Source organism: Molothrus aeneus, chromosome 4, assembly GCF_037042795.1.
Source record: "Molothrus aeneus isolate 106 chromosome 4, BPBGC_Maene_1.0, whole genome shotgun sequence".
Taxonomy (NCBI): domain Eukaryota; kingdom Metazoa; phylum Chordata; class Aves; order Passeriformes; family Icteridae; genus Molothrus; species Molothrus aeneus.
The window spans coordinates 28,516,533-28,544,216 of record NC_089649.1 but is presented as its reverse complement, the minus strand read 5'-3'; the positions used below and the strand labels follow the sequence as shown (position 1 = coordinate 28,544,216).

General features: G+C 38.1%; 1 protein-coding gene across 1 annotated transcript in view; it reads left to right on the top strand.

Annotated features, from left to right (window-relative positions):
• The window catches only part of BANK1 (B cell scaffold protein with ankyrin repeats 1), a 132,688-nt gene that overhangs the window by 12,571 nt on the left and 92,433 nt on the right, over positions 1–27,684 (top strand). Inside the window, exons 2-5 of the mRNA XM_066549133.1 lie at positions 6,547–6,945; positions 14,486–14,551; positions 25,694–25,842; positions 27,021–27,159. Of these exons, the coding sequence (XP_066405230.1) occupies positions 6,547–6,945; positions 14,486–14,551; positions 25,694–25,842; positions 27,021–27,159 (753 nt within the window). The remainder of the gene's footprint in view (positions 1–6,546; positions 6,946–14,485; positions 14,552–25,693; positions 25,843–27,020; positions 27,160–27,684) is intronic.

Genomic DNA, 27,684 nt, shown 5'->3' with positions numbered 1-27,684 from the left:
GAAATGGTTTCTGTCCTCTATATCCCATGTTTGTGTTTAGCCTTGTTCATTAGAAGCAAGAGCCTGTGTCCATCAGTAGATATTCAGCTGAAAGGATCCATAGGACAGATCAGAGAGAAAGGCCTAAACCAGGAAATAAGGCCATATTGCTTGATGAGAAACAGCTTTTTGGGCATAACATGAACTTTGTCACGTTTGATAGTCAGGAATCTTTCTGGTCTACCTGTGCCACGTTGGTGCTGTGGAAGAACGCCCCAGGAATTTTTTTGGTTCTGTTTTCCCATTGTTACCATAGGGAAGATCAATGGTTTACTTTACAGGGAAAACCAACTAGGTCAAGGGTAAACTGACGCCATTTGTACAAACATTTTTTCTTTCTGTAGAACCTAATTTTGCCCACTCCAGGCCTTGCTGAGCTTAGTAAGAAGAAGGATGAAGTCATGAGGCTTGATTTCATACAGATAGAGCAAGTATTTGTTTTCACATACAAATTAGCAATTACCAACAGAAGGTACATAAGGATGAAAATGTTCTTGTTACGTGCTAGTTAAATAGGCATTTGAGGATAGAAGTGCAGCCACTGCTGGCTGATACAGTGAGGGCAGGAATGTCCTTTGTTTGAGGATAATTGCTTTAATTGAAACAGGTGTACCGCAGCACTGCAGCAATTTTGCTACTTTGTGATCTCACTCTAAAGTTTACAAGTGGCTCTTATAATTTTCATTTCCTTTACTGGAACACCTCAGAGAAGCAATATGAACTGCTTTGAAAATGTTTTCCATTATCTGCAAGTAGTTCTAAAGTGCTTTCTGCTGTCCTTCCTGCAATGAATGCTTTTTGGCTTCCTTCAGGGGATTTGCCTTGCAGAATTCCAGAAACCAAGGGCTGGAGTTGCATTTTGAGACACACTTACTGGATGTGTGTGAGGTGTGCTGACTGGGAAAATCAATGCCTTCTGGATGAGTGAGGGGCAGTTTGTTATGCTAAGGCCACTCATTAGTGCTGAATTAAATGTTCCCATTCTGTTTCCAAATGTTAGATTGCAGGAGTTGTTTGAAGTGCTAGTGAAACTTTTTCCAGTTTTTTATCATACCGCTGTTAGTGATCGGAAAGCAGTGTGAAGAGATGAATGGTTGAATCTTTATCAAAAGATTGCAAAGGGGCCGAGACTAAAAATCTTTAGATTCTAAAGTCTAATTTGAACTAGTATGTATGCTTGTCATTCTCATCCCACATACAGCCCAGATAGAAATGAATCTTCTTGAGATTAGAAGAAAAGTTTTGAAAATCTCTGAGCAAAGAGGGGAGTCTGGGTTATTTTATGCTTCCTGATATTTCTCATGCACCATTTTTTTTCATTGTGTCATGACCCTCATGACTATATCCATAGTTTCATCCTACAGGGTGAAGTAGGTGAGTGCAGTCAACTTGTAAAGTCTTGAATAGCTCTTTCCTGGCACTGCTTGCCTGGAAAAAAATACTGCTTCTTTTTGTGTGAGTTCTTATCATGAAAAGATATTCACGATAATCCTTGAGAGTGTAGTCTGCTATTCACAAAAGAATTAAAGATGCAATGGATGTCATTCCATATCACTTATGTTGCCCAGATTTTTCATCAATATATTATGAGAAAGTGAGCAAGAGCTTCAGTGTCTTTCCACTTCTCCTTTGAGATATTTATCTGCTGTACTTATTTTAACAAATTTTTGCTGATGGATAGTAGTTCATTGCATACTGACAGAGTTCATATGTTTCTTTCCTTTTAAGGCTGATATTTTTAAAAAATCAAACAACTTTCCATTCCCCAAGTGAGGATATCTGTGACAGGAAGAAATAAAAGGGACAAACTTTATGCTTTGTCTAGCAGTTGATCCTGTCCTTTCTCAACCTAAGGGTGGAGAACAACTTGAGAGGGTGTTTTCTTCACACAGGTATCAAAGGCTGATGGGATTGAGGTGAGGATTCTAAACAGACTTGCATCACATTTTTGTTGGGGCTGACTGTGGCAGGCTTAATATGTGGTTATAGGGGTTCATGGGCAGCTGAGTGAACAGCTGGGAATTCCATTGTTTGGTTCCAGTGCCCTAACTGGAAAAGGCTCTGCACAACCCTGAGAAATATGGTGATCCATCTTTCCATTAAAACTTGGATAAAAGCCGATGTTCAAACCTGACTTTTTTTCATCAAAATGTCTTAAGGTAGTGGGACTGTAGAGCCAATTTTTATATCCTATCCTAATTGTAGTCAGCCTTATTTAAATCAAGCAAAGTCTGTTAGTGCTGAATTATGGAAACAACTGTAGTAAAATTCAGGTCAAAGATATTTAGAAGTAAAGCATTTCACCTACAAACCTTTACAAACTCCTGCAAACCTAAAAGGCCTTTAGAAAGGGAACGAATTGACACCTGTGCAGTGTCATTCTCAAAGATGAGCATTAGCAAGTGCTTCTTGATTATTTCTAAACGCACAGAAATGATCTTTTACAGACTGCAAGGTTCATAAACTGAGATATCTGTTAAAGAGCAGCTACTAGACCCAATTTTCCATCAGTTTCTTTTGCCTTCCTGGTGTGTTTGGTGCATTGCGGAGTCCTTGAGGTTTCCTTTAACTCTCTAATATATTTGTGCTTTTTTCACTCTACTATATCATATAATTCTTGCCATAAAAGAAATGTTCTTTTGCCCTATATACCCAAATTCTTGATACCTTCTTAGTCACAGAAGTCTCACAGTATCTAGCAGGTTTTCTCAAAGAGCCCTTCAGATGACATGAGATGTGCTTTCTTGGGCAACCATGCACCACTAACTAGAGAAGAGTTTTGCTTGTCAGAAGAACCCCTTTCAGGTTATGAATGACTGCAGAAATTCTTGTTTCTGCAACTGTTTCTTGTTGCTGGACTAATAATAAATTTTATTTCTACTTTTGAGTCAGCTTCCAAGTAGGAGCAGATGAAGCACAGCTTAATTTTGTCAGGATATGATAGTTTCTATTACATTAACTTTCAAGGGAACAAAATTATTCTTGACTTATATTATATTTCAAGTGCAGTAAATTCAAAGAATTATTCATTAAGAGATTAAAATAATGAAGGGGTAAAAAAACTCTGGCTGAAAAGTTGAGCATTGGTACTGTATATTCAGTACTGGGGAGTGTTGCAGTAAAGCTAAACTTGATTGGTTTTTTGTTTCAGGTAAAAATAATACTGTTCTAAAGGCAGAGTTTTGGTGGGCTTGAATTTTCAAGTAAGGTGCCTGCATATGCATCTGAGTAGAATCTATGAAGGCAAAAACACTATCAGAGGAAAAAGTTACTAGTACATAGAGTGGATTTTTGGTAGGGGGCATCGTAGCTATTTGTAGGGTCAGCTTTAACTCCACATTTCAATTCAGGCAAGCATTTCAAAATATAATATTTCACCTTTTAATACAATTTGGGGCAAGTAAGATGCAAGCCTTACATTCCTGCTTAATAATGAAGTTTACTCTTAATACAGAAGGGATCTCCATGTTGAAAAAAAAATTGCAAGCTTATAATTCAAACCATACCCATGTTTGGTTTCCCAGAGGTAACTTAATAGCACTTGCTGCTTGCTTCAATAAACATTGCACCAAACTGCAGTATGAAAAACCTTGCTCAACAGCATGGCTCTTCCCTCTGTATATAGATAGAAAAGACAAATGAAATAGGGCGAGCATATTGCATTAGAGCTTTATGAGAGGTGTGCTGCAGAGCCTTTATTCCATCAAGTGTGGTGTTAGATATATTTCACTCTCCCTTTCTTATACAAATAAAGCTTTCTTTCTCATATATAAAGATCAATATAGTTGAGAAGAAGTGCAGTTGAGCCTTCAATAAACATCATAAAACCCCTTTCTCATTCCTGCTTAGCCAAGATCAAAGCTGCAGACTGGTGCAGATATTCCATATGGAAGTGGAATTAGTTTGTCTTCTTTTATCCTTTCGATGCATGTTTCTCACTTTTATCTTTAGAATTTTTTTAATACCTTTTTCAAGCCTTGTACTTTCCATTTGCAGAGGGGTGAATGAATGTGAATGAAATTCATTGTTTATGAGCTCATGTGCATACCCAAGGTTATTTTATTTCTTCTCATGCACTGTATGAAGGATCTCCTACCTTGTGTCCAGTTATGGTTTTCTCAGTATTTTGAGAAGGCAGGTGGATTCACAAAAGCACGGAACAAAAAATAGGACGAGTTCTACAATGTCCCAGTTGTAGGGGGGAGAGTATTAATCCCAGTTGACAAACTGCAATGAAGGCAAGGCTGAGTTACTTCATGGGAATCTGAAGACCTTAGGGGATGGATTTCTGAATAGCAGAAGAACAGATGCTCCTTTAGGATTGCAGAAATATGAAATTATATTATGGCTGGAAGTTAGAACCAAGTAAATTCAAACAAAGTTTAAAGAATGAATTCTTAAATTTTCCTTATGGTGTAAGTACTGTCTTTATATGCATATTTTTAAAGAACTGCTACAATGCTTTTAGTTAATAGGGACTGTAAATAGAAGGTACTTGCTTGTTTCATTTTCTGTGATATGAAACTGTGTGGTCAGACTGAAAGAGCTTTACAGCACTGTTAATACAGTTTCTTCTTTTGAAAGTGTGCAGCAATTCATAGCTTTTTGTTTCTACTTTGTGCATGTTTGTCTGAGTATTATGAAGATTAGATGAGATTCTGAAAACAACATTGTGGCAAGTAAATTTTTTTTAATCCCAGCATCGTAAACCAAAGTATTTTGCTCTGAGTTAAATGAGAAATAGACTGTTTCTTTTCCTTACTATTAATATTCAGCATTTCATCAGAAACAGGTATTTTTCAGATTGTTTTTACCATGGGAAATATAGTATTCATCTCTTCAAATAATTTTTAACAAATATTACCCTGTTTTATTGTACTGGTAAGAGCTGGTTAACTTGAAATATCATCACCCGCTACAATGTTGAGCATGACCCTTTATGATTTCCTGTGACAGCAAACTTTGTGAAAGAGTGAGCTTTCACAAATCTTAAAAAGATGGCAACAGTCCTTCAAGGAGTTTGTAGACATACAATGAACTCAAGAGACTAAATGATAGTCCCTTCTCTGCAAGTTTCAATCAGCTTTTGCTGAGTAAGCTTTGTTTCAAGTATCTCCAGAGGAAAGAATGGGTGGAAAAAATGTAGAAATAATAATAGAAATAATTTATTCTAAAAGAAAGGGAAGACAAATAATTTAAGCATTAATCCTGGACTGGAGATACTCGTTCAGTTTATCCTTTTTTAAGTGGGCTTATGTGGGATCCTTGACAAGTTTTTTATTCTCCTTGGTATATCTGTACTGTTCTTCCAACAGTGCATCCCACTGCCCACATCCTTTGTGTGCCCCAGAAACATTTTAACTCTGTGTACACTCTGTTTCCATATCTCGTGATCCTCACAGTGCAGTAGCTAGGCACTCTAAGGAGCTGTGGTGCACTGCAGGCAAGTGTCAGTCAGGCTGCCTGACCCTGACCAGCAGGCAGACACTGTGAAGCACAGTGAAGGCAAAGAGCAGAAGCTGTATCTATTCCTCAGCCTCACGTTGTTGCTCCATGGGGCTGTGATTGTCAACTACACTGGGGCTATTAAGCTACCCTGGCTTCATGTATACTATTATTGTGTTACTCATCAAATCACAGTTTTTGATTATTTCACATGACCATCAAATGACTGAGGTTGGATGGGACATCTGGGAGCTCTCCTGTACACCTAGAGCCAGGACCATATCCAGGCACCTTTTGAGTAGCTCCAAGGAGACAGATTGCACACCCTCTGCAGGCAGCCTGTGCCAGTTCTCACACGAGAAAAAGGCATTTCCTGATGCTCAGAGCAGCCTCCTGTGTTTCAGCTTGTGCCTGCTGCCTCTGTCTCAAACTGTCACCCTAGTAACTCTACAGAAGAGTATTAGTTACCATGTTTTCCATCTTAAAGGGAAAGAACTGAAAAAATACAGTTCTAGATTTATTTTTGTCAGGTCTCAAGTAATTTTCTTAGAATAAGGACAGTAAAGAAAGATCATGAGTTTCTATCCTGGCACCATCCTGACAAAATATCCTAAACATACCGATGAATTTTCTAATTAAGTTGGATCATGTTCATGTGTTCAAATACATGTTCTTTACTTCTGTCATTAAAAGCTAAGTGTTCCATTTTTAATACTACTGCCTATTTGTCAAGGCTTTAGGAGGGAGCAGAATATGTGAATGTGCTCTGCTTCCTACACTGCAGTTTCAATACTTATTCTGAAATATTAGTTATTCTAAACATAATATCCTGAGTTATTTTTCCAGTATTTCTGTGGGCAATCTTTCTGCCTTGGTCTTAGAAATAAGGAGATGTTGTCATTTCAAGGTGATGAGCTGATTTCTGCTAAAGATAATTTCTTCAGCCCCTTAAGGTTTTATTGGGGGGTGAGATGGGGATGATGACAATCTATCTGTCTTCTGATGTTTATAATATATTTAAAACACATTTGAAAATATTTTTTAATGTTTTCTTCTCTTTAGAAAATACAAAGGATATCCTCGTGATATATGAACAAGAAGCAGAAGAGTGGGCTCTGTATTTAAAATCTCTTTTTGGACTCATAGTGAATAAAGAAGGAATCTTACTCTACAATCTAGAAAATTCATCTTTCAAGCACCAAGAGCTACTCTGTTTACTGTCTTATAAATGTAAACTCCTGATACTGTCATGTGGACTTCTTAACTGCCTGAATCAAAAGAGAAGTTATTTTCTGGAACAAGTTCTAAAACCTCCGGATAATGTGGTAATTCTGCTTTGTGGAGTGGAGAATTCAGAGATTCTTTATGAGATACTGACCTTAGCTGGTGGCAGCAAAGAGATTTCTACTGATCAGAAACCTGAGGAGTACATTTCTGTTGTTAAAGAAATTGTTCAACCAGGTAATATACTACTGTTTGTTTGTAATCCTTAGATCTCTTACCTCCTCTCAGCTCTTGCTTTTTAGCAAAGATTTTTGTCTACCAAGCAGAATGTTGTGCTTCTTTTTTGCATGCAAGGTGCCATTTTATTGGCATGGGAGCTTGTGCTTGAGGAAGACATCCTGCAGCTCAGGTTTTTTACTCAGAGCTTAACCTAGTTCTGCATGTCCATGAACAACCAATAGTATTCTTTTGAGCACTGGGGTAGAGAGAGCCCAGCTGAATGAGTGACCTAGCTGGATGTCCCTTCTGCCTTGTGCCTAAGTAGGTACGCTTAAGTATGCTATAGGGCTTTAAAACTGCCCCAAATGTCTACACATGGTCTGCCTGTATGAGATGAGTGTTTTCAAAACTACATTTTAGACTCCTTCTCCCCAACCATCTTCAGTATTGAATAACCTTTTCCTCAGTACATATCTCAGACTTGACAATTTGGGCTCATTTGGTTGTCTGTTTTGGTTTCAGAAGGCAATGTTTGCAATTTCTGTCTGTGTCCAATATGTAGCTTCAAACTGAAGCTTCTTGGCCATTTTTTAATGGGATGAAAACTGTGGGTCTATACTCTGTGTATGTATATGTATATATAGGAAGTAACTGTGCTTAGATACTATCAGTTGACACGCACAGGAAATTGCAAACCTTTGTGCAGCAATAAACAGTTTCCTAGAAGACACTGGAGAGTTCTTTGGTTAGGTCAATGCATTCACAAGAATACTTACTACGTGTGCCCTTGGGACTTAAGTGTAATGCCAGATGTTTAGTAGGTGTTCAGATGATCACTTTGACAGTGACCAAAATCAGCAATTTCAGAGATTAGGAGAAAGCTGAATTAATGAATAGTTGTTGAAGGCCTCAGTCTCAGTGTGTACCTCTTTACTGGGGATGCATGGACTGTGGCTGGGATCAGACCAGTTCAGTGGACTGAGCTAGATCCAGGACTGGAAGTGGTGGTGATGCCTGGTGCTTCAGAGCTAAGCCCTCCTCCACACTCATAGCTTAGAACTGCTCTGGCCCTGTTTTTTTTTGTGCACTGGTGTACCCTGGCTGTCAGCCAGGCCAGCTTAGATAAGTGCTTGATAGGAGACCTCTGCTCTGTTACACAGTGAAAGTGTTCCAAGTAAGAGATTTGCTTTCATCTGAGTGTTGATTTAAGCTCTGAGGAAAGAAGATGCCCATGTTGTGTCATTATTTACCTTTGCTTAAAGATAATGGTGTCTGTATATAGGATGCTCTTTTGTAGAATCCTGTTAAGCTCTTAGCCTTTGTGATACCTGTGACAGGGCTTTTGACAGACTGCACATCTGGGAAAGATTTTTCCCTTTTATTTAAAATTATTTGCTAAGGGGTTGTTGAGTATATAGAAAGATTATTTTTCCCTTGGAGCACTCTTTTTTTTTGCCTTTCATTGGGACCAGAAACACAAGATTTCCCATTTCTCTTCCTATGTCATTGTCTTCAATCCCTTTTGTTTTCAGTGCTCATCCCTAGACCCTTATATTCTTGACCCTTTTAGAGATAGTAATGAAAACACTTTTGTGTATATTCTTTGTGGTCTTTAGATCCTTTTTTCCCCACTAAACTGTTCATTACTCTTAACTTATTCTCCCAAGCATTTGTAGCTTCTTGTCTCCTCAGTATTGACAAGAGCTGTCACTCTAAAAGTGACATTGAGCCTGAAAACTCAATAATGTGCTTTAATTATAATGGCCATACCACATGCCTTCCACTGCAACTAAATCCTGTTAATCCCTTAGGACAGAGGACCATCATGATCCTAGGACTAATGGATGCCAGGGTTGAGGAGTGGCCTCTAGGCAGTTAGAACAGCTGAAGGTGGATGTTAAATCAGGTTGTTATCTCACAGTTTAACACTCTCCTGGAGAATGTTATCAATGGCATAGCATAGGTGCTAGTAGTCACCAGCCTTCCACTACAGATTTCCATACTCAGGAAAGCTCATGGGCAAGGTAAGTTCTTAGCTGTCTCTTCTCTCCTAGGTGCTATTCTCTTTGCACTATCCCTACAGCCTGAGATGGAAGAAGTGCAAAATAAGTCTCATTTTATATGCCCCCACAATTATTTCACCTGCCAGATGGTGCTGGTTTCGTCTTCTTGGAGCAGACAGGGCTCTGTCTGTTACAACTTCCTTCTGGCTCTAAAGTAGTATATGTGCCAAATACATTAGGCAAAAATCAAAACTAATTAAAATGTTGAGTAAAACTAAACTGAACAGAAGATGCAGGGGATTTTGTACTCAGCAGAGAGCTTGTTTGTAATGTGGTTCAAACACAAAATCTGAATGATTTGTAATTCCTGTTTGAACATCTTCTTGGAAGAGTAAAGGGAGAGCTAAGATATGGAGGAGTGACCTTTCTGACATATATTTCCAGGATGCTGACAGACTTTATTATATTCGTCTTCTGCATGAAGAGGATCACAAATATTTTTATTGTTGTCAAAAGATTCTTTTTGCAGGATTTGTTTCTAAAATATTTCACTGTTAGGATCTGAATGTGGCATTTTCAGAGTTGGTTTTGAATTTTGTAGATCCTGTGGCTATTGCCATAAAAAAGATAGCCCCCAGAGAGGGAGGAGAACACTCAGAAGTTTTATTTTTCTATATTAACATCTAAGATGGTCCAGTGAGACTCTAGAATTGACTGTTCTTTATCAGCTTTTCCCAATATTGTTGAAAGTAGAATTAGGAAATATGTTTTGCTTGTGTCTGTCTTTTCCTTCTCATGTGTCTTTCTGCTACTTGTCCTTGGTCTGCTGAATTGTGTACCATTTTTTAGATTAAATTGACATATTTTCAATGTATTGATTCAGTGCCCTGGTGTATTAAATGTAGCTAGGGTTTTTCTGTTTAATCCTGAAAGACTTCAAATTCAGGCAAGCATGTATTTATCTAAAGCATCTATAGATAGATATTTACTTCTGTAGGTAGTTAACTTAAATCCTTAAATGTCCTCAATTTCTCCTGAAGTTGTCCTCAATATTAATGATGCAAAAAGAGAACAGGTCTTATCTAAAGCAACTAATTTTCTGTGACACTGTTTCCAAAATGCATTGACACTTGTATTAAACTTATGGTGGGGCTTCTTGGTACAGCTCAGGAGTCATAAGTATCCATTAGTCTGCTTGTGGTTTTATTAGGTTTCATTTTTTAAAGCTCCACAAAAGCAACTGTTGTCATTTCCACTTCCAGATTTTTCCCCAAGCAGTGATATCCCTTTTTTCTTTTAATGCCAAAATATGGATGAAAATTTTAATTCTACAAAATTTGATAGTTGTGAACAGCACATCAAATCTATATGTATCCATTCATTAGCTGCTATTTTATTAAAAAGTGAGAGGTACATAAAGTAATATAACCCAACTAGAAAATGGTACCCAGAGTCTTTGACAGCCCAGGAAAGATTTTCAGAACAAATTTAGAACTTTTACCTGAGATGGCAATATGCCATTAATTTCTGATTGTTTACCTAAGATATTCCATGTATCTGCAAGCAATTTTAATGACCAAGAAGAGTAATGTTAAGAAAACTACTTTTGCAACTAGTAGTATGATATAAATGTGGACAAATGGGATACTAGCATAGGGGGCTTTTCTCTAATAAGTAAATGTGGGAAAAGCAGGCTGGGGGTTAAAATAGGGCTTAACTCATGCAGGTGTTCAGACCATTTCAGATACTGAGGGCCTAATTTCCATTGTGCAGACCACAGAAAAGAGAAAGAAATAATTATATTTTTATCATAACTTTTATGGTATCTGTTTCCTGTTTCATTTCTAGTGCAGTGGCATTAATTTTATTGTGATTTGATGTAAGATTGAATACTGAAGTAATGTTTCACATTTTGACTCCACTGCTTTGCTTGTTCTCCTGTAAAATCCTCTTCACATTGGTACTCAAATACAAGTAATGAATGCCAATGGGTTTCCTTAGGCTATGAGCAAGATTTGTGCTGATGACCTAAACCCCTGATTTAAGTGGGAACTTTACCATTGGCTTCAGTGGGAAAGTGCTTCACCTAAATTTTGACACTGACTTGGAGTCTATGAGAAAATTAAAAGTGCTTAAGCTAAAAAACCCCGAAGCTGAAGAAGAAAATGACTAGAATTTTTTTGTCCTTTTTTTTTGTAAGTACTAAATACTCTGTGTGTGTGTGACCTAAGTCTTGGTTGTGAAGATTTCTCTCCTGAACGTGCAAGACTGAGTAAATAGAGAAAAGTTGGTGGGTGGTTCTGGCCTTGTTCACCGCCAGGAGAGGTTTCAATAAATGAGACCACATGGTTGTGCTTCTATTTACTCCTTCCCCAATGTATTTACATTCAGACAGTGCATACCACTGCTGGTGTTTTAAGGTAGTGATGTCATCTGCTTATTGTAGACCACCTCAAATGCCAATTACATTTTTTAATTAAAATGAAAATAGTCTGTGTGACTGTATCATAAGCACAAAAGCAGAAGGGACATTTTGTTAGTTGGTGTGTTCTGCAGTATAACTCTCATTTCCATTTTGCCCTGACAATAGTCTTTGAACTGCTCTGCAGGGACTGCTAAGATTACCAGAGTATTACATCTTCCTGAGATGCTTTGCTTTTCCATTCCACTCAGGAGGCATGCCAGTGCAGTGATGGGGGTTGGTAATGACTGCCAACACAAAAAATGGTTTGTGTCACCAACTTCCTTTGTCTGACATGAGATCCTGGCTATTTCAAAGCAGAAGAGAAACTGAAGTGATTGTCTGGAGGTGGCAACCCTGGATAAGATGTTGAGACTGTCATCCCCTGTCACTTAAACTGTTTGACTTCTTTCCTATTTCTTCTCTTTTTTCTGCAAAATTCTGAGAAGACTTTACTTGTTAGGATTTGTTTGTTAGGGTTCTTAGCAGCTCATGTTGTAATCTATGTAGCTAGTCATGGTACCCTTGGATTCTGAAGTATGTGTCATGTATGTGATGGTTTTTCCTCTTATTTTTGCCAATAATTGGATGAAAAGTTATGACACCCAGAAAAGTGAGTGCACTGACATCTTAAAGTTTTTTAGCGTGTCTTTTTAGATTTTTTTTTTAACGTTTTTTAGCAGCATTTAGGACACACTCATTAAAATTTAACTTAATAATAGACGTCAGATGACTAGAACATAAGCATTATTGCAACAGCATGTACTAAACATACTGCAATTTTACTTGTTTATTTAGTTTATAAATTTTTTTAAAAACTAAATTAATGACTTTATCATTTTTAGTCTGCTCTTTCAAGGTTTGAAATGGACATCAACCAAATTTGTATCGTTTATGGCCCAGTCATCAGTCAGTATTTAATTACAGTTGTGAGACTGTTTCTCAAGCTGACAAATAATTTAAGACTCCCTACAAGTATGTTTGCAGGTAATGCTGTAAAATGGCTGTGCAAATCTGTAGTCTTATATGTCCTTCATGTAATGTATTATTTAGTCTGACTGAGTCTTGCACTGTGCTTACCAGTCACAATTGCTGAAAAGTTATCATTGGAAGGCATCTGGAGAAGACCTCTGTAAAGGTACCCCTTGTATATTTTTTTGCACACAACTGTTGTTATAGCAAAATTGGTACTTGTAATTTCACCATAATGTTACTTCTGTTAGATTAGTGCCATCTTCTTGGAAATGGGATAAAATAAGGGGTGTTTTGCTGTCCAAACTAAAATTGTCACTTATCCCTGAAAAAAATGCAGTATGACACCTATTTAAGTTTATAGTAGAAAAACAGAATCAGATTTTACTCTTGGTAGGGTCTCTGTGCACTTACTTAAAAGGCTGAGTCCAGAACTTGGTCCTGAAAAATGTTAATACAGTATCTTATGGGGCACAGGCTGTGAGAGTTGGGCCTTGAGAAGAGACAACTGAGAAGGGACCTCCTTGATGTTTATCAGTACCTGAAGGGAGAGTGCCAAGGGGGATGGAGGCAGGCTTAGTGATGCCAAGCAATAGGATGAGAAAGAATGAACAGAAACTGATGTTCCACCTAAATGTGAGAAAGAACAACTCCTCTGCATGGGTGACTGAACACTGGAACAGATTGCCAGAGAGGTTGTGGAGTCTCCCTCACTGGAGATGTTCAAGAGCAATTCTTTGCCATGTGTTTCAGGATGACCCTGCTTGAGCAGGGAGGTTTGGACCAGATGAGCCACAATGGTCCCTTCCAAACAGACCCATTCAGTGATTCTGTGTTGGATGCTGTTTGACCTCTTTTGTCATGGCACTGAGTGCACCCTTAGCACATTTGCTGCTGACACCAAGTTGTGTGGTGCAGTTGACACGCTGGAGGGAAGGGATGCCATTTGGAGGGACCTTGACAGGACCTTGAAGTGAGCCCATGCAAACCTTGGAAAGGCCAGCAAGGCCAAGTGCAAGGTCCTGCATGTGTTGTGGCAATCCCAAGCACAAATACAGTCTGGGTGGAAAATGGATTGAATGCAGCCCTGAGGTCTTACAGGTGTTGGTTGATGAGATCAATATGTGCACTCACAGCCCAGAAAGCCAACTGCATCCTGGGCTGCATCCAAAGCAGCATGGGCAGCAGGGTGGGGGAAAGGATTCTGCCCCTCTGCTCGGGTGAGACCCCACCTGCAGAGCTGCATCAGCTCTGGAATGAGCAACATATGAGTGATGTGGACCTGCTTGAGCAAGTCCAGAGGAGGCCATGAAGATGCTCAGAGTGCTGGAGCACCTCTCCTGCAGACATGCTAGGAGAGCTGAGACTGTTCAGCCCAGTGCATAGAAGGTTCTGGGGATAGGACAAGGAGGGACAGCTTTGAACTGGAGAAGGGTAGGCTTAAGCTTGATGTTAGGAAGAAGTTCCTTACAATGAGAATGGTGAGGCACTGGAATGGATTGCTCAGAGAACCTGTGGATGCCCCATCCCTGGATGTGTTTGAGGCCAGATTGGATGAGGTTTGTGCAGTCTGGTCAATGGGAAGGTGTTGCTGCCCATAGCTAAGGAGTTGGAGCTAAATGTTCTTCCGGGTCCTTTCCAACCCAAACCACTCTGTGACTGTGGTACTGTCTGTAACCAGATCTATCGTGTTATGAAATGGAGCACTGTCTTGTCTTCAAAACTTGTCTTCCAAATGTCTGTATCCATTTAATGCGCATGATTCTATTTTTATCTTATACCCAACTCCTCTCGCATTGTTTCCTATATTAACTTCTAGGGAAATGTCTTCCTCAAGAACACTTTTCTCACCAGCTCTGGTAAATTGAAAAAAAAAAATCAGTCAAAGGGATATTTACTGAAAAAGGATAAATACAGATCTCTCTAGAAAAAGAAATCTTAGAACAAATCCAAGGGCTAGTTCCTCTGTTCCTCTGTACTAGCCCTTGGGTTTGTTCTAAGATTTCTTTTTCTATCTGCAGACTAATAGCTTTATCTTATATTTAAAATACATATAGATTTTAATCTTAAAAAAAAAATTGAAATCAGTGTGATATCTTCTTTCTTTCTTCTTTTTTCCTAGATAAACCATGGGATGAAAATCCTGGAGATTCTGTGTCCTACATCTATGAAGCAGTTCTTGCAGATGGTGAGTTGAATTCTCCTTGCCTTTCAGAGCATAAAGCCAGTACTTTTCAGAAAATTAAATTTGTTCTCTTACATCTTGTTAGACATGAAAGGCAATAACCATCCCTACCACAGCATACAGTTGTGTAAAGGATCGTGCCTTGTTCTCAGACATCCACCCTCACATCAATACCCACACAATCTTGTAAGGTGTGAAAAGGGGAGGAGATACAACAGGGTTGGGTTTTTTTACTGTGATTTCAGTGTAGAAAAAAAAGACATGGAGAGCTTTCCTTTTTCCCAGCATGAGGAGTTTTGCTTGTAAGAAAGAGTTGATTTAAAATTTAATTTATGTCAGTCCTACTCACGTCACATTTGCAGCATCATTCACCAGGGCTGGGAGGAGATCTGCATCACAGCTTCAGCCCCTGTTGACGTTTGCCATTTTGGTTTATTTGTAGCTGTGTAAATTTATAAAGAGTTTTAGTAGGAATTACGGATTAATAAAAGCAAGTTAAGATTTTGCCAAAGAGCTATATAGCATGTTTCCTGTCCTCAGTTCTTACTTGGAGAATTTTATTTCTGGGTTGACACTGATGCAAAGTAATTGGCTTAATAGCACCAGCATGCTTACCAATGCAAAGGGACAAGTAAGTTATTCTAGAATTCCTGGCATAGCAGTTCTGTGCTGCTGGACTCTGAGGTTAGTGGCTCTCTTTCCTATTCAACCCCCTTCCATATTCTGATAAGGGTCTCTTTGTGAGTATCTTGGCATCTTGGATGTATTGGTGTGATCTCAAGCAGAAAGCTGCTGTAAAGCTGTGCTAGTTTATCCCTTGAGACCTATTGTTGAGGTTTCTATAGATGTCTCTTTTGGCCCTGGGTTGAATGTGCCATGGGTCAGTGCACTGAAGTGTCTTGGTATGAAGAAGGCTTTCTGGCTCATCATCCAAGTGTGAAATATGTTGACCCCACCATTTCTCTCATTCATCACTGTTATGTCCAAAAAATGAGACAGTAAAATAGGGAATGGTTAGAGGAAACAGAGTCCCAAGAAAAGAAAGGACTGAGGAGATAGTCCTCTGAGCTACTTCTGTTTTCTCATGGCTGCTTGAAGAGCAGCTTTAAGTCCAAGTTTACTGTCAACTGAATGGTTGATAGTGAAATAAAGTGATTTGGGCACTTTCCAGAAAAGAAAGTCGTGCATTAAAAGCAAAAGTTTCACTTGAAATCTTTGCAGAAGTTCCCTGAACAGTGGATCTCAGTCAGCTTTTGGCAGTCATCCTGAAAGCACTGATTGTCTGCAGCCTTTGCTGGTTAATGATGTCTAGTTATTGCTAAGAGGACCAAAGGGATGATCCATTGTTGTGATGAGTGAAGGAGCCAGTTAGAAACCAGGGATTCCCAGTAATAGCATCCTGTATGTGAGGTTATGGCTGACTCCCAGACAAGTACAAGAAAATGCATGGCAACATTCCTTCTGTAGGGATGCAACAGGGAACAGTTACCTGATACCACTGCAGAGCTTTGGAGGGAAAAGTAGCCCAAGAAGTGGAACGATTGGAATTTCTGGGATTCAGTACATCAGTCAAAGCCAAGAAAGATAAGATGGCAACTGCAAATTAGCCAATATTTGTGCCCTCCAGAATGTAGGGTAAACAGACAGGGTTTGACTTCGGAAGAAATGTAAAAAAGTTTCCAGGGACTGTCTCTTCTCTATACTTCTGCCTAATAAGAAAGTGTATGCAGTGCTGAATTGAATGAAACACACAGAACAGAAGTGTGAGGAGAAATTATAAGCTAAGAAAGGGTTTTTGCCAGAACCCTATAAATTCCCAAAAGAATGGTGCTTTAAGTAAGGTCTGAAGTGGATAGTGGCTTGCTGAAAGCTGAAGTTTGTTTGTTTTGTAGATACAAGCATCATACAAAAGAAAGGATAACCTGAAAGAAGGTGGAATTTTAGCTTGAACTGGAATGAAAGTTGAACAGAAGGATAAATCTAAATGAGGAATCTAAAGCAACAGGGGTGGAAAGAACAGTGAGTAGATGACAGGACATATCAAAAACAAGATCACTAAAAAAATACTCCTATGTTCATTAAAACAAAGACAGGGAATGAGCAAGGCGCTAACAATCAATAAGAAGTGATTGACTAAAGTGAATTGTGCAAGGCCTTGAGGAAAAAGGTCAGACAATACATTGGAAAATGGAAAAACAATATGATCATTGAAATCCTTTGGGGAAATATGAGCTACAAGCAGATGTGAAAACAATTGATTTGCTGCTGAGTGAGGGAAAAGATCCAGTTGTGGAATACTAATGACCATAATATGAATATATGAGGACTCAGTCCTGTAGGTGATAACAGAATAAATCAGCTCTTCAGCCACTCACAAATGTTTTTATGTGTTTTCTTTATTTTTGGTTTCTGTGTAAGAAAAGAGCACTTGTTATAATTACTACAGAGCCATATTTTGAGACTATCCCTTGTCGTTCCTCAGGAAATTTTCTGTTCCCCAAAGAAGCATTATTTATAATTTGTACTAAGGTAGAAAAATGAAGCAATTGTACTAGGATCTGGGTATACCACCTTGTCACCACAATATAAAATATGAATGCATTATTGTGGAACTACAAAATAGAGTTCAACTCAGATTTAGGTACCCATTATGTGATGCTCAGCTTCTGAAAAGGCTCCTCCCCTTCTGTGAAACAGCTTTGCCTTAACATTTACCACTAAAGCTTTTATCCTAGCACTGATTAACTGAAGCAATTAGGGATGGGCAAGTGGAGCACAAAAGCTAATTTTAAAGGGTGATAGCTGTCTGCCTATTAAGTTTAACAGCAGAGATGTTTTGGTCCTGCTCAGAGGTCTCATCAAGGTAAGATGTATGTGCATACATTTGTATCTGTATCCTTTACCAAACTAAGCTGACAACAGGCCAGCATTTTTTAACAAAACAAATGGCACCCCCTCTGCAGACAAAGAGTTCTAAGAGTACCTCTGCTATGCTATTCTTCTCCTATAATGCTATCTAAAATCCTATTTTAATAAAATCTGTCTGTTCTGTTGGATTAAAGGACATTGTCTTAAAAAATTAAGACCTCAGATTACCTTCCGATTCATAACTCTAACAACAGGGAAATAATCAGGAGTTAGAAAACAAGCATGGTTTTCAGATGTCTAAAAATATCACTCTTGTGTTCCCAGGAAAGTGGTGCACCTTTTAGCCCACTTTAAGGGTCAATAGCTATTTCAAACTAAAGATGGGAGTAAATTTCAAAGCAGCCTGTTCTCAGTGATTCAGTCCTGCTGACAACTCTTTTTTTTTTTTTCCTTCTTTAATACCAAACATGTCTGAAGTGAGTCTTTCTGCTGACAGCAGCTGTGGCAGCATGGCACAGGAGACATGTGGTCTCTTAGACAAATCCCATGTAATTTAGAGCTGTACAGATCAAGAAAAGCATCATAAATTTAATCCAGACATTGATAAGAGCCCTGTGCAGGTATTGAAGCTCTGCTGTCATTCTGAGACTAAGACACCCTCTTTGGTAAATTACCTGCTGCAGTCCAAGCTAGCTTCTGTTACCAGATTGATTTAAGGGATGCTGTAACATGGAGTATATTGTTTTGTGTCAGTATACATTCTGTTATTATTAATGACATGTCTGAGCAGGGTGAAGGCTGAGATGCCTTCTACCAGTGCCTCTCCCTCCAGCCTCTCCCACTGCAGTTGTGAAAGGACTTGAGTTATGTTAAACTTCATGATTTTCCATCCATGTTCTTTTTTGATGATTTTAAAGAACAGTCTTCATAAAGAGAGTAGCTTCAAACATGGCCAAAATAAAGTATAACTACTCGGGCCTTGAGAGTGATACCTGTAAAAACTTAAACCCCTTTTCAGCTTGAATGTTGTGCCGCCCTGAAGTATGTTTTGATTCTCAGACCCTCCTCTTTGTGTCCTTTTATATGTGTGTATTTCTAAAGGTAGCAGTGTGCCATTCTTGTGTCCAAGCACAGAGTGCAGTTTTGGCCAGGCCAGTTATGGAGGAATTGAATTGGAGTTTTGAGGTAAAGGAGGCAGTTGGCAGCTGCAGCTGGCCCCTTTGCAATAATAAGTAATTTGTAGGAGGATTTTATCAGATTAACAAGTTTTGGAGGTTTTACAACCCTGGATGCCTCTGCTATCAGTCCTTTTGTCTTCAGTGTTACTTTAAGTCAGTAGCAGGAGGATAGCCTGTCTCAGTTGCAGCAGCACATCTCATTTTGGGCAATGTTTAGTGCTGTATAATCCTTCACTGAAGCAGAGGTGAGAAGTGTGTGTGCTGATAGCACAGAGAAATGGAACAAAACCACCCAAGTGTTCTTACTGTGGTAGAACTCCAGTAGCTCTGAAGTGGATGGAAGGATTCTATAATTAATCATTAGGCTTCAATAACTGAACTTCTGGTACACACAGAGGGGCAGACTTCAGTTTTACTTCTCCGTGGAGAAGTATGCAGACTCCAGAAACTGGAAATAACAGGCTTGGGCTCCATCAACAGCTCTGCTCAGCACCCAAATGACCTCAGGCAGGTAGTTATTTCCAAACTAATCAGTATGCCTAATAGAAACTTTTTGGGACAGTCTTGCTATGTGTCAAACTCATCAGAGTAGTCATGTTCCTAGTGCTGCTGGTGAAGCTGAAAGTCATGGATTTCATTGCAGAAAAAAATAATAGAATGAATTGATATGCAGTAAAAGATAAAATCAGTCCCAAGGAGCATCTAAATATATCCATCTAAAGCACTGACAAAATCAAACATGTTTTCCAAATCACAGACCAGTTAGAACCAGGTCATTGTTATAACTTTAGATTGCTTCTGAATACACAGTCGCAATCATATGAAAGTATATATGAAAAGAAATGCCTACATTTTCATGCAAGTTATTTCTTAAAGATTATTGATAAACTCATGCTAAATTGCCTTTTGCAGTTTGGGGAATTATTTGAAGGCAGAATCTTTTGGTTTTACTATCAGATCCCAAAAGGCTAAACATAATAAGTCTTTCATATTCTGTTTAGATGCATTCATGACGACTCCATTAGGCTACAGTTATATCAGAGTGATAAATTGTTGTGCACAAAAACATACCTGATGATAAAATACTAGATGAACATGTAAGTCCACAGCAAATCAGTCTTTGCCTGCATGTGTATAGTAACTCAGAAAATAATAGATGTGGGGGTTTTCAGGGATTGCTGTTATGGGAGAGAAATAGATGTTAATGAAAACTACAGCACCTTTGGTTGCTAAGATGACATAAACACCAACTTTATATATAATATTCAGAAAAGGAAAAACTCTTCTTGATAGCTTTTAAAGGAGCTGTCAGTTTGATATTTATTTGCAAGAAAAGTTGTACACCATAGATACAGTAATAGAAATATTTTGGAGATGTGGGCAAAATAGGCAAACTTACAAAAAGCTACTGTTTTTGACAGAAGAACTCAACCATGCAGGAGAAACTGGGGCTGAGAATGCTTTTGAGAAAAACAAAAATAACTGTCAGTATATTTGCAAAAGATAGTACTCTCAACATAGGAGCATTATTTAAAGTTTGTTCACTAATAAATATGTTTATCATGGTTTGGAATTTATTCATCATGGAAAACAAATGAAAGAAATTTGGAATGAAGTCAGACATTTTTGTGTTTGAGTGTGTATTAATAATTTTCTGTAATTTTTGGAAATCTTTTAATTCCTAAGCCTTCTCTCACCATTGTAAAAGAAAACTTCAGCAGAGCAGAATAGGGGACTTGCTTTGAAATAATATCTTCGAGAGTGCTTGTGGCATAAATGTGGGATTTACTCATTTTTACAAGGAACACAGTCCCACTGAAAGAAGCCCGGTGTGGTGTATGTTTTCTGCCTCCCTGTTTCTCACAGCCTTTCTCGGGTAATTTATAGAGCAATTTGTGCAGTTAGAGGCTCCCTTTCAATCCCACTCTGCTGCACTTTCTGCTGAGCTCATACAGCATTTGCAGATACCCACACTTTAACAAGATTATCTTTCATAAATGTCTATGATAAACTTGTGGCGAATTGCAAGAAGAACATGATGTGCCTGTCTTTTTTTCCTGTTTTTTTTCCCCACATTTCAGGTGGTTACTTCATTTTTTTTCTGTATGGCTCTTCTTTAATCCATATTTCTGCTGGGCACTCACAGAACCATTTGACTTCAGGCTTCTGAATTGCAGGGAAGTCACTTTTACATGGGAACCTTTTCAGTTATACCTCACAGAACCCAGTGGCACCACCTCTGCCTTTACCTCATGTTGTGCTGGAGAGTGCACCTGCCATAATACACAGGATGTCTCCTGCACTTAAAGCATCTGCTGTAATCCTCTTTTTTTTTAAATCTTTGACACTGGAACACCCTGACTTTTCTTTCACGTGGCAAGGTGGCCACAAGTGCTAGATGAACTTCCCATTCCTTGTCATCTGCCTAACTTGATTTACCCATCTTTCTCATTCTCTTGTACAATGTGTGATCTAGGGCTAATTGAGGACCTCTTTTGCATTGCAGTTTCAAGTTCTTCAGCTGGCATTGCTTTAGCAAAACGTGATGAAGAGCTAAAATTTGTAAAGCTAGCAGGCATTTTGCTTTTGTGAAACTAACCTAATTTTGTCGGAGAGATTAATTTCATGGGTAGCCTTAGAAAACACATAAATCTTTCATAAGTTTGTTTTCTGCTATTTTTAATGCCCTAAATCTGTCACATACATTGTTGACTCAAAACATGTAGCAACTACTCAGAGAACACTTCTAATTCTCATGTAGGCTGCAGTAAGGATAACTAAAGAATGTATTGGAAAGGTTTGAATTTGGGGGTGAGGGAGAAGGTAGATGACGTGGTAGGAGAGTTGCTTAGAAGCTGTGGTGAAGCATTAGTTGTTGAACACACAAGTGACTTGAGATGCATTATGAGAATTTCTCAGTTTATGTATCTAAGGGAATACAATTTCAAAGTCATTCATGAATCTAGTTCAAAATGTTCAATTGAAAGTAATAATGTGTTTCAAATGGTCTTATGTAAAAGATACCAAGTTGATGTATTGAAGTTACATGAATTGGGAAAGAACACTGAAGTGAAATTGAAATCATCCGTGCTGTCCCTAATTAAGTTACAGTAAATGTGTGTTATATTTTAGTATTTAAAATTAATGTAAATGTAAGATCAGTCCTTTCAATGGGGCCATCAGCAGCAGATATTTGTCAAAAGTAAGCAAGCAAAAGTAATCTGATTAAAATTAAGCATTACCCTCTATAATTGATAATTCCCCGTAGTTCTGCCCTGTTTACTCAAGGGAAGATTGTAATCAATTTTTCCTTTCTTTTTAGCTTTTGGCTCCTAGTGTTGTCTGTGCATCATTTGATATAGTTAATAATTTCTTATACTTTGATCCTACAAGAAAGGGTGGGTTTTATTTATCAATTATTTTAATTGTTACTGCTACATTTTAGACCCTCACTAATAGGTCACCATTATATAAAACATTGAAAGAACACATTTACCAAGCAACAAATACCCTTTAACAAATCCTCTCTCTTACATAGTCCAGCATAATATTGATGTTCCTTTTATTTTTAAGATCATCTTCACCCTCAGTTATAAATTCTGAATTTTTCTGAAAGCCTCAGGAATTAGTGGAGCTCCTTAGCCATTGTTTTCAGGTTAAAAACAAGAGTGTAATGAGGGAAAATAATGAAGATGTCCAAAATTTAAGTGTTAAAAAACTTGAACATCTGGCAACACCTTCTGCCTACATAAAACAAATACTGTCTATCATTGCTCCATTTGTCTTACTACAGTCTCATTATTGTTGTATTAATACCTTTATGAGCTACTTTGTTTCAGTTAATGCCAACAAGCCAAGGCTTGCTTAATCTCTGGTCTATTGCTTCTTCAGCGTTGACAAATAACTTTTCATGTGGTTGTTTCATGTTCCACATTTTGGGACAGATTGTGTGCAACTGCTTGTAGGAATTTGAGGGCTGGAGATGGTGGCTCCAAACTTTGGTGCCTGTATTGCAGTGATAATATAGATCCTTGTGGTTCTTGGACTGTTGTACATGGTTCATTGATTGTAAGGTAGACCTTAGTTGTAGTGAAGGAGGTCTTGCTTGATGATTTTTAGCCAATAAGTTGATAGCCACTTTCAAGTCAGCAGGGGAATCCTAATCCTCTTAAATATCCAAGTCTTTGATGTAAGAGCCACATTTATTAGTTGTCTATTGTTGGGATAGCTGTGCTATTACAGTAGTGACTGTGTTGAAGTTCTGATATTGCATTTAGATGTCACTAGGCATAATAAAAATATTAAAATGCAATCATTAACAGGAGAAAGAATGTTATCCTAATTTAAACCAACTTATTAGCAATAGGATTAATGTTCTCAGTAGATGAATTATGGGCATTGAAAGGTGAAAGTGACTGCTATCATCTTTGATAAGTAGAGTGCAGACTGTAGAAATAAAATTGTCATGAACTTTACATAGATTAGAATGCATCTATGTGATCCTTGAAGAACAATCACTGACAGACGGTTGACATCTGAGAATCCAGTGCCTTCTAGACTTGTTATTCATTCCTTTCATTTTGTCAATCTGATAGAGGAATGTTTCTTGTCTCTATGAGACTCCTTTGCCTAAAATGGCAGAAAAAATTCAGAAGCAGCATGTACCTCATATGAGTTATCTTCTGAAGTGGATTCTGTGTTTGTAAGATTTAGAAGTAACTTAAAATGTGAATACATTCCCAAAATATGTGCTGTGGGCATACATAACCATAGGATCATAATCAAAGGAAGGTTTGGGTTGGACAGAACCTTAAAGACCATCTAGTTCCAATCCTATGGCCATAAACATTGACACCTTTTACCAGACCAGGTTGCTCAAAGCCCATCCAACCTGGCCTTGAACACTGCCTGGTATGGGGCATCCACAACTGCTCTGGGCAACCTGTGCTGGTGTCTCACCACCCTCACTGTAAGGCATTTCTTCCTAATACATCTACTCTAAGCCCACCCTCTTTGAGTTTGAAGCTATTCCCCCTTGTCCTCTCCCTACATGCCATTGTAAAAAGTCCCTCTCCATGTTTTTTGTAGGCCCTGTTTAGGTACTGTAAGGCTGCTGCAAAATATCAGAACTGTTTTCCTCAGCAAGAGTTCAGGGCTTCAGTGCTAAATAAAGTCTAGTTTTCACAGTGATAATCAGAGAAATTATTGCACTTGTATTCTGAGCTGGATTAGTTAAACTTCATTGAACTGTGTGTGGGTTCTCATTCAGAAACAGAATAGCCTTTGTTTAGTGTAGCCTGTTTAATTTTTCAAGTAAATTAAAGCAAATGGAATTAATGCTACTTTAGTAAAGTACATCTACATGTAGGTTCAGTGTCATTTTAACAATTTATGCTGAATTCACAGCTTTAATTCAGAATTATTTTGCCTTAAAGGCATGAGAATATAAGCAGGAGTAGGATGGGCAGTTTTTACTAGCTAGTGATGGTCATTGAACCTGCTTAACTTAGATAAGATATTGAAGGAAACTTCAGCTTCTTTAAAGGAACTATAGACATTTGACTTCCCTCTTTCCCTCCCTCCTTCTTTCAAGAATTAAAGCATATCCCTAGATAAAAAAACATTCTACAGTAGGATGCCATGGCATAGCTGCATGTAGCAGACACATTTATTAAGAGGTGCTTTGTTAAATGTATGCCTTAAGGAAGGCAAGACTGGTAGGGCAAGGAAACATTCTGCATCAGATGAAGTGGTGCATGTGGGGGAAGTAAAGGCAAGTGAGAATTGAGAAAGTTAACTGTAGATTGCCAATACTGTCACTGTCTGGAAAGGTTTCTGTGCCACTTAGGAGCACTGTATGGTTTGTGTACCTCAGTCACTTTCAAAGAAATGCAAAATGACTGTGGTACTTCTTTGAGCAAAGCCAAATTGCTACTGTTCTGCATTCTGCCCATCACTAATTTATTTTAATATTCTGTATCCATTTAAGAGGAAAATACGTACCTCAAAAGTTCTTTGTACCCTTGAATGTAACTGAGTGTGAGTCTTTCATAATTAACAGTAATACAAGACAGTGTGGATGTCTCTCAGGATATTGTCTCACCAGCCAGTCTAGATTTTTTAAATCTGGACCGCATGAAATGATATCAATAACCTAATGAGATGACTGCAGTATACTGACTAATCCTCTGTGATGAAGAGCTGCTGCAGTCCTTTGAGATGGGTAGCAGCAGGAGTGTTTCACACAGGGTAATAGAGTGTCTGGAAAGGAGGAGTAATGATACAGCTGAGACATAGTAGGTAAAGGATACCTTTGCTAAAACCCAGGCTTAGTCAGAGCTCTGCAGATGTGGTTAGTTGGCAGTTCTTTTTCATGATTAAAATTCTGCAATGTGGTAAAGGATTCACTATGTTCACTAAAGTCTCTTGGGCCTTTTCTGGTACAGCCAAACAGAAAAGAAACTGATTGTAAGCTACCTTTATAACTGGCATAGCATTTCCAAACACAGATTATCCTATTTAAAAAATATATGGCTTCCACCCATCATTTTTTCTATTAAGGCAGGCAAAGGCCAAGGATTCTCTGCCAAAGAAATCTGTGCCTGTCATAGTACCATGCTGCAGGTATCACTGCCCTCATGTAAGTGATTCCTCTAGACAAGTGGATTGATGTTGTAAACATATATCATATGCTTATTTACATATAAAGAAAGGAAGAGTGGTAAAAATCCTGTTTTATTCTAGTGTATGAGCATTCTGAGATGACAGAACTGGGTGATCTCCTGACTTTGCTGTTCACAACTATTTGTGAATAGACTGTCAGTCTAAAGGCCATGTCCCTTTTTGGGAAGACAAAGCATATGTGCAGAGCCTGTTCATGTAAATTAAGGCTTCAGGATCAAAACTTCAGAGGCAAGCTCTTTATCAAAGGAGGGCATCTCATTACATTTACATTAAGGGAATTTTGCCAGGCTTTCCTGTGCGGTCCTTAATGTCACTCCAAGTCCCATGTGAGTAATACATTGGAAACCAAATCATTGCCATGTTTTGTCGGTTTAGGATTATTAACAATGTTCTTGTTTCACATTATTCATTTCAGATCACCAGACTATCTCTGATATTAACTTGTCAGATGTCAGGGGAGCCTCAGAAGGAACAGACCTCACTTTTAAAACAGAGGTACCTTCTGAAAGATTAGAAAGTGATGAGCAGTCAATATTGGTGCTTCCGAGAAGAATATCATGTGAGGTAAGGCTTCTGGATGCTAAAATCTTTGGGTTAACAGTCACTGTTCTTCCCCTTCTCCTGCTGCAATCTCATTCATACTGTATATGCTGTTTTTCCAAAATTGTCAAGGGACCAAATGAGAGTGCACCTAGACTGCAGTGGGATTTATTTTGCCTTTGTGTTGCATCCATGCTGCAGTCAAAATATTTGGAAGTAAAGTCATTTGGAGACAGCTCTATTAGAGTTATTTTGCAGCTTGAGTTGAAATATTACTGTCATGTGGGCCTTATACTTCAGAGGGAGCAAATAATCAGGCACTTCTTGAGAGATGTGGCATTTGTCCTGGCAAGAATCCAGGATGGGTGTATGTATATATGCATACATGCCCATACCATGAATTACACAGGGCATGTGTCAGCACAGACCTAGTTTGAGCTTAAATTAAATCAGAAATATTAATATGTATATGTCTGCATGCATATGCAGTGGACATAAATGTTCATATGTGCTTTTAATCAGAGTGGCTGTGAGGAACATGTGACAGCATAAACAGAGGAAATAAAAAATCCAGCACGGCATTCCTTCATGTGAATGGACTTGGACTTGGTCACGGTCAAATATGGAGGTTGCAGTGTACATAGAATGTCACAAATTTTGTTTGCTGTCTGTCTTTTAAAGATAATTTACACACATCATTTCATTGTTGAGATCAGTTCTAAGGGAGTGACTGCCTCTGGTTCAGGAAGTAGTATAGGGCTATTGTCTCACATCACCTGCTGCTTCCATCTACTGTCACCTTATGGAAGAGGTTAAGTGGGTCTAAAGTATTTTAGGTTCATCTATTCTTTTTAAGATAGATGTCATTCTTCTAGACTATAAAGGGGCCTTAGAAAATGTAACAATTCACCTACATATGCATTTAAAATACTGTTTTAAAATATTCTCATGTAAGCTAAATTTAAAATCCTACATTAAATTTAAATCCTACGTTCTTGTGTCTTTCATGTAAGAAAGGAAACACAAAAGGAAAGCTCATGAAATACTAAAGGAAGCAGTGAGATACCATCATGTTTTGGTAGTACGATTTTTTGCATGAAGCTGTTGGTGAAGGAAAGTTCTTTCAATATACTTTCAATATAATGTTACACTTCCAATATAATTTTCTGAAGGACTAATGGGAACATATTTTAATTTTGTAGAACCCTGGTGAAATATTCATTCTGTTGAAAGAGGAAATAGATGAAGAAACTCTAGAAATTGAATTCATAACAGATAATCAACCAATTAGAATGCAGCCAGCCTCTTGGAACAAGAAGGTCAAATATGTGAAAGCCCTAGGTAAGAAAAATATTCTTTACCTTTTAGAAAAACTAAAAAGTTTCAACTCCCTTCAGCTTTTCTAAGAAGTAGTTTCCCTTTCTGCTATTTAGTGGGTGTTTCCTGTAAATGAGTTTTGCACACATAACTTTTAATAAAGCAGAGAAGCAAGGCCTTGTGATTTATGGGAACCTAGGTTCTATTAGGTTGGTTTTCTGTGGTTAAATGGCAGATGGCAGTCTTAAAATGTCATTGATTAGTTACAGATTAACATTCTCCAAAATTACTGCCATAAAATGCAAACCTAATATTCTTTTCTTATTACTCTGTTACTAAATGTGTCATTTTATATTTAATGCAGTAAATCTGGTTGTTCTCCTCTCCATAATTCTTAGTGATGCAGGAAATAGTTTCTTTTCTCTGTTCACATTCACATAATTTCTCTGTATTACTCATCTTTGCTAGTTCCTAATTTTTTTTTTATTGCTCCATTCATAACTAGTTGATAACAGTTTCAACTATTTAACATTTTTTAGAAGATCTGTG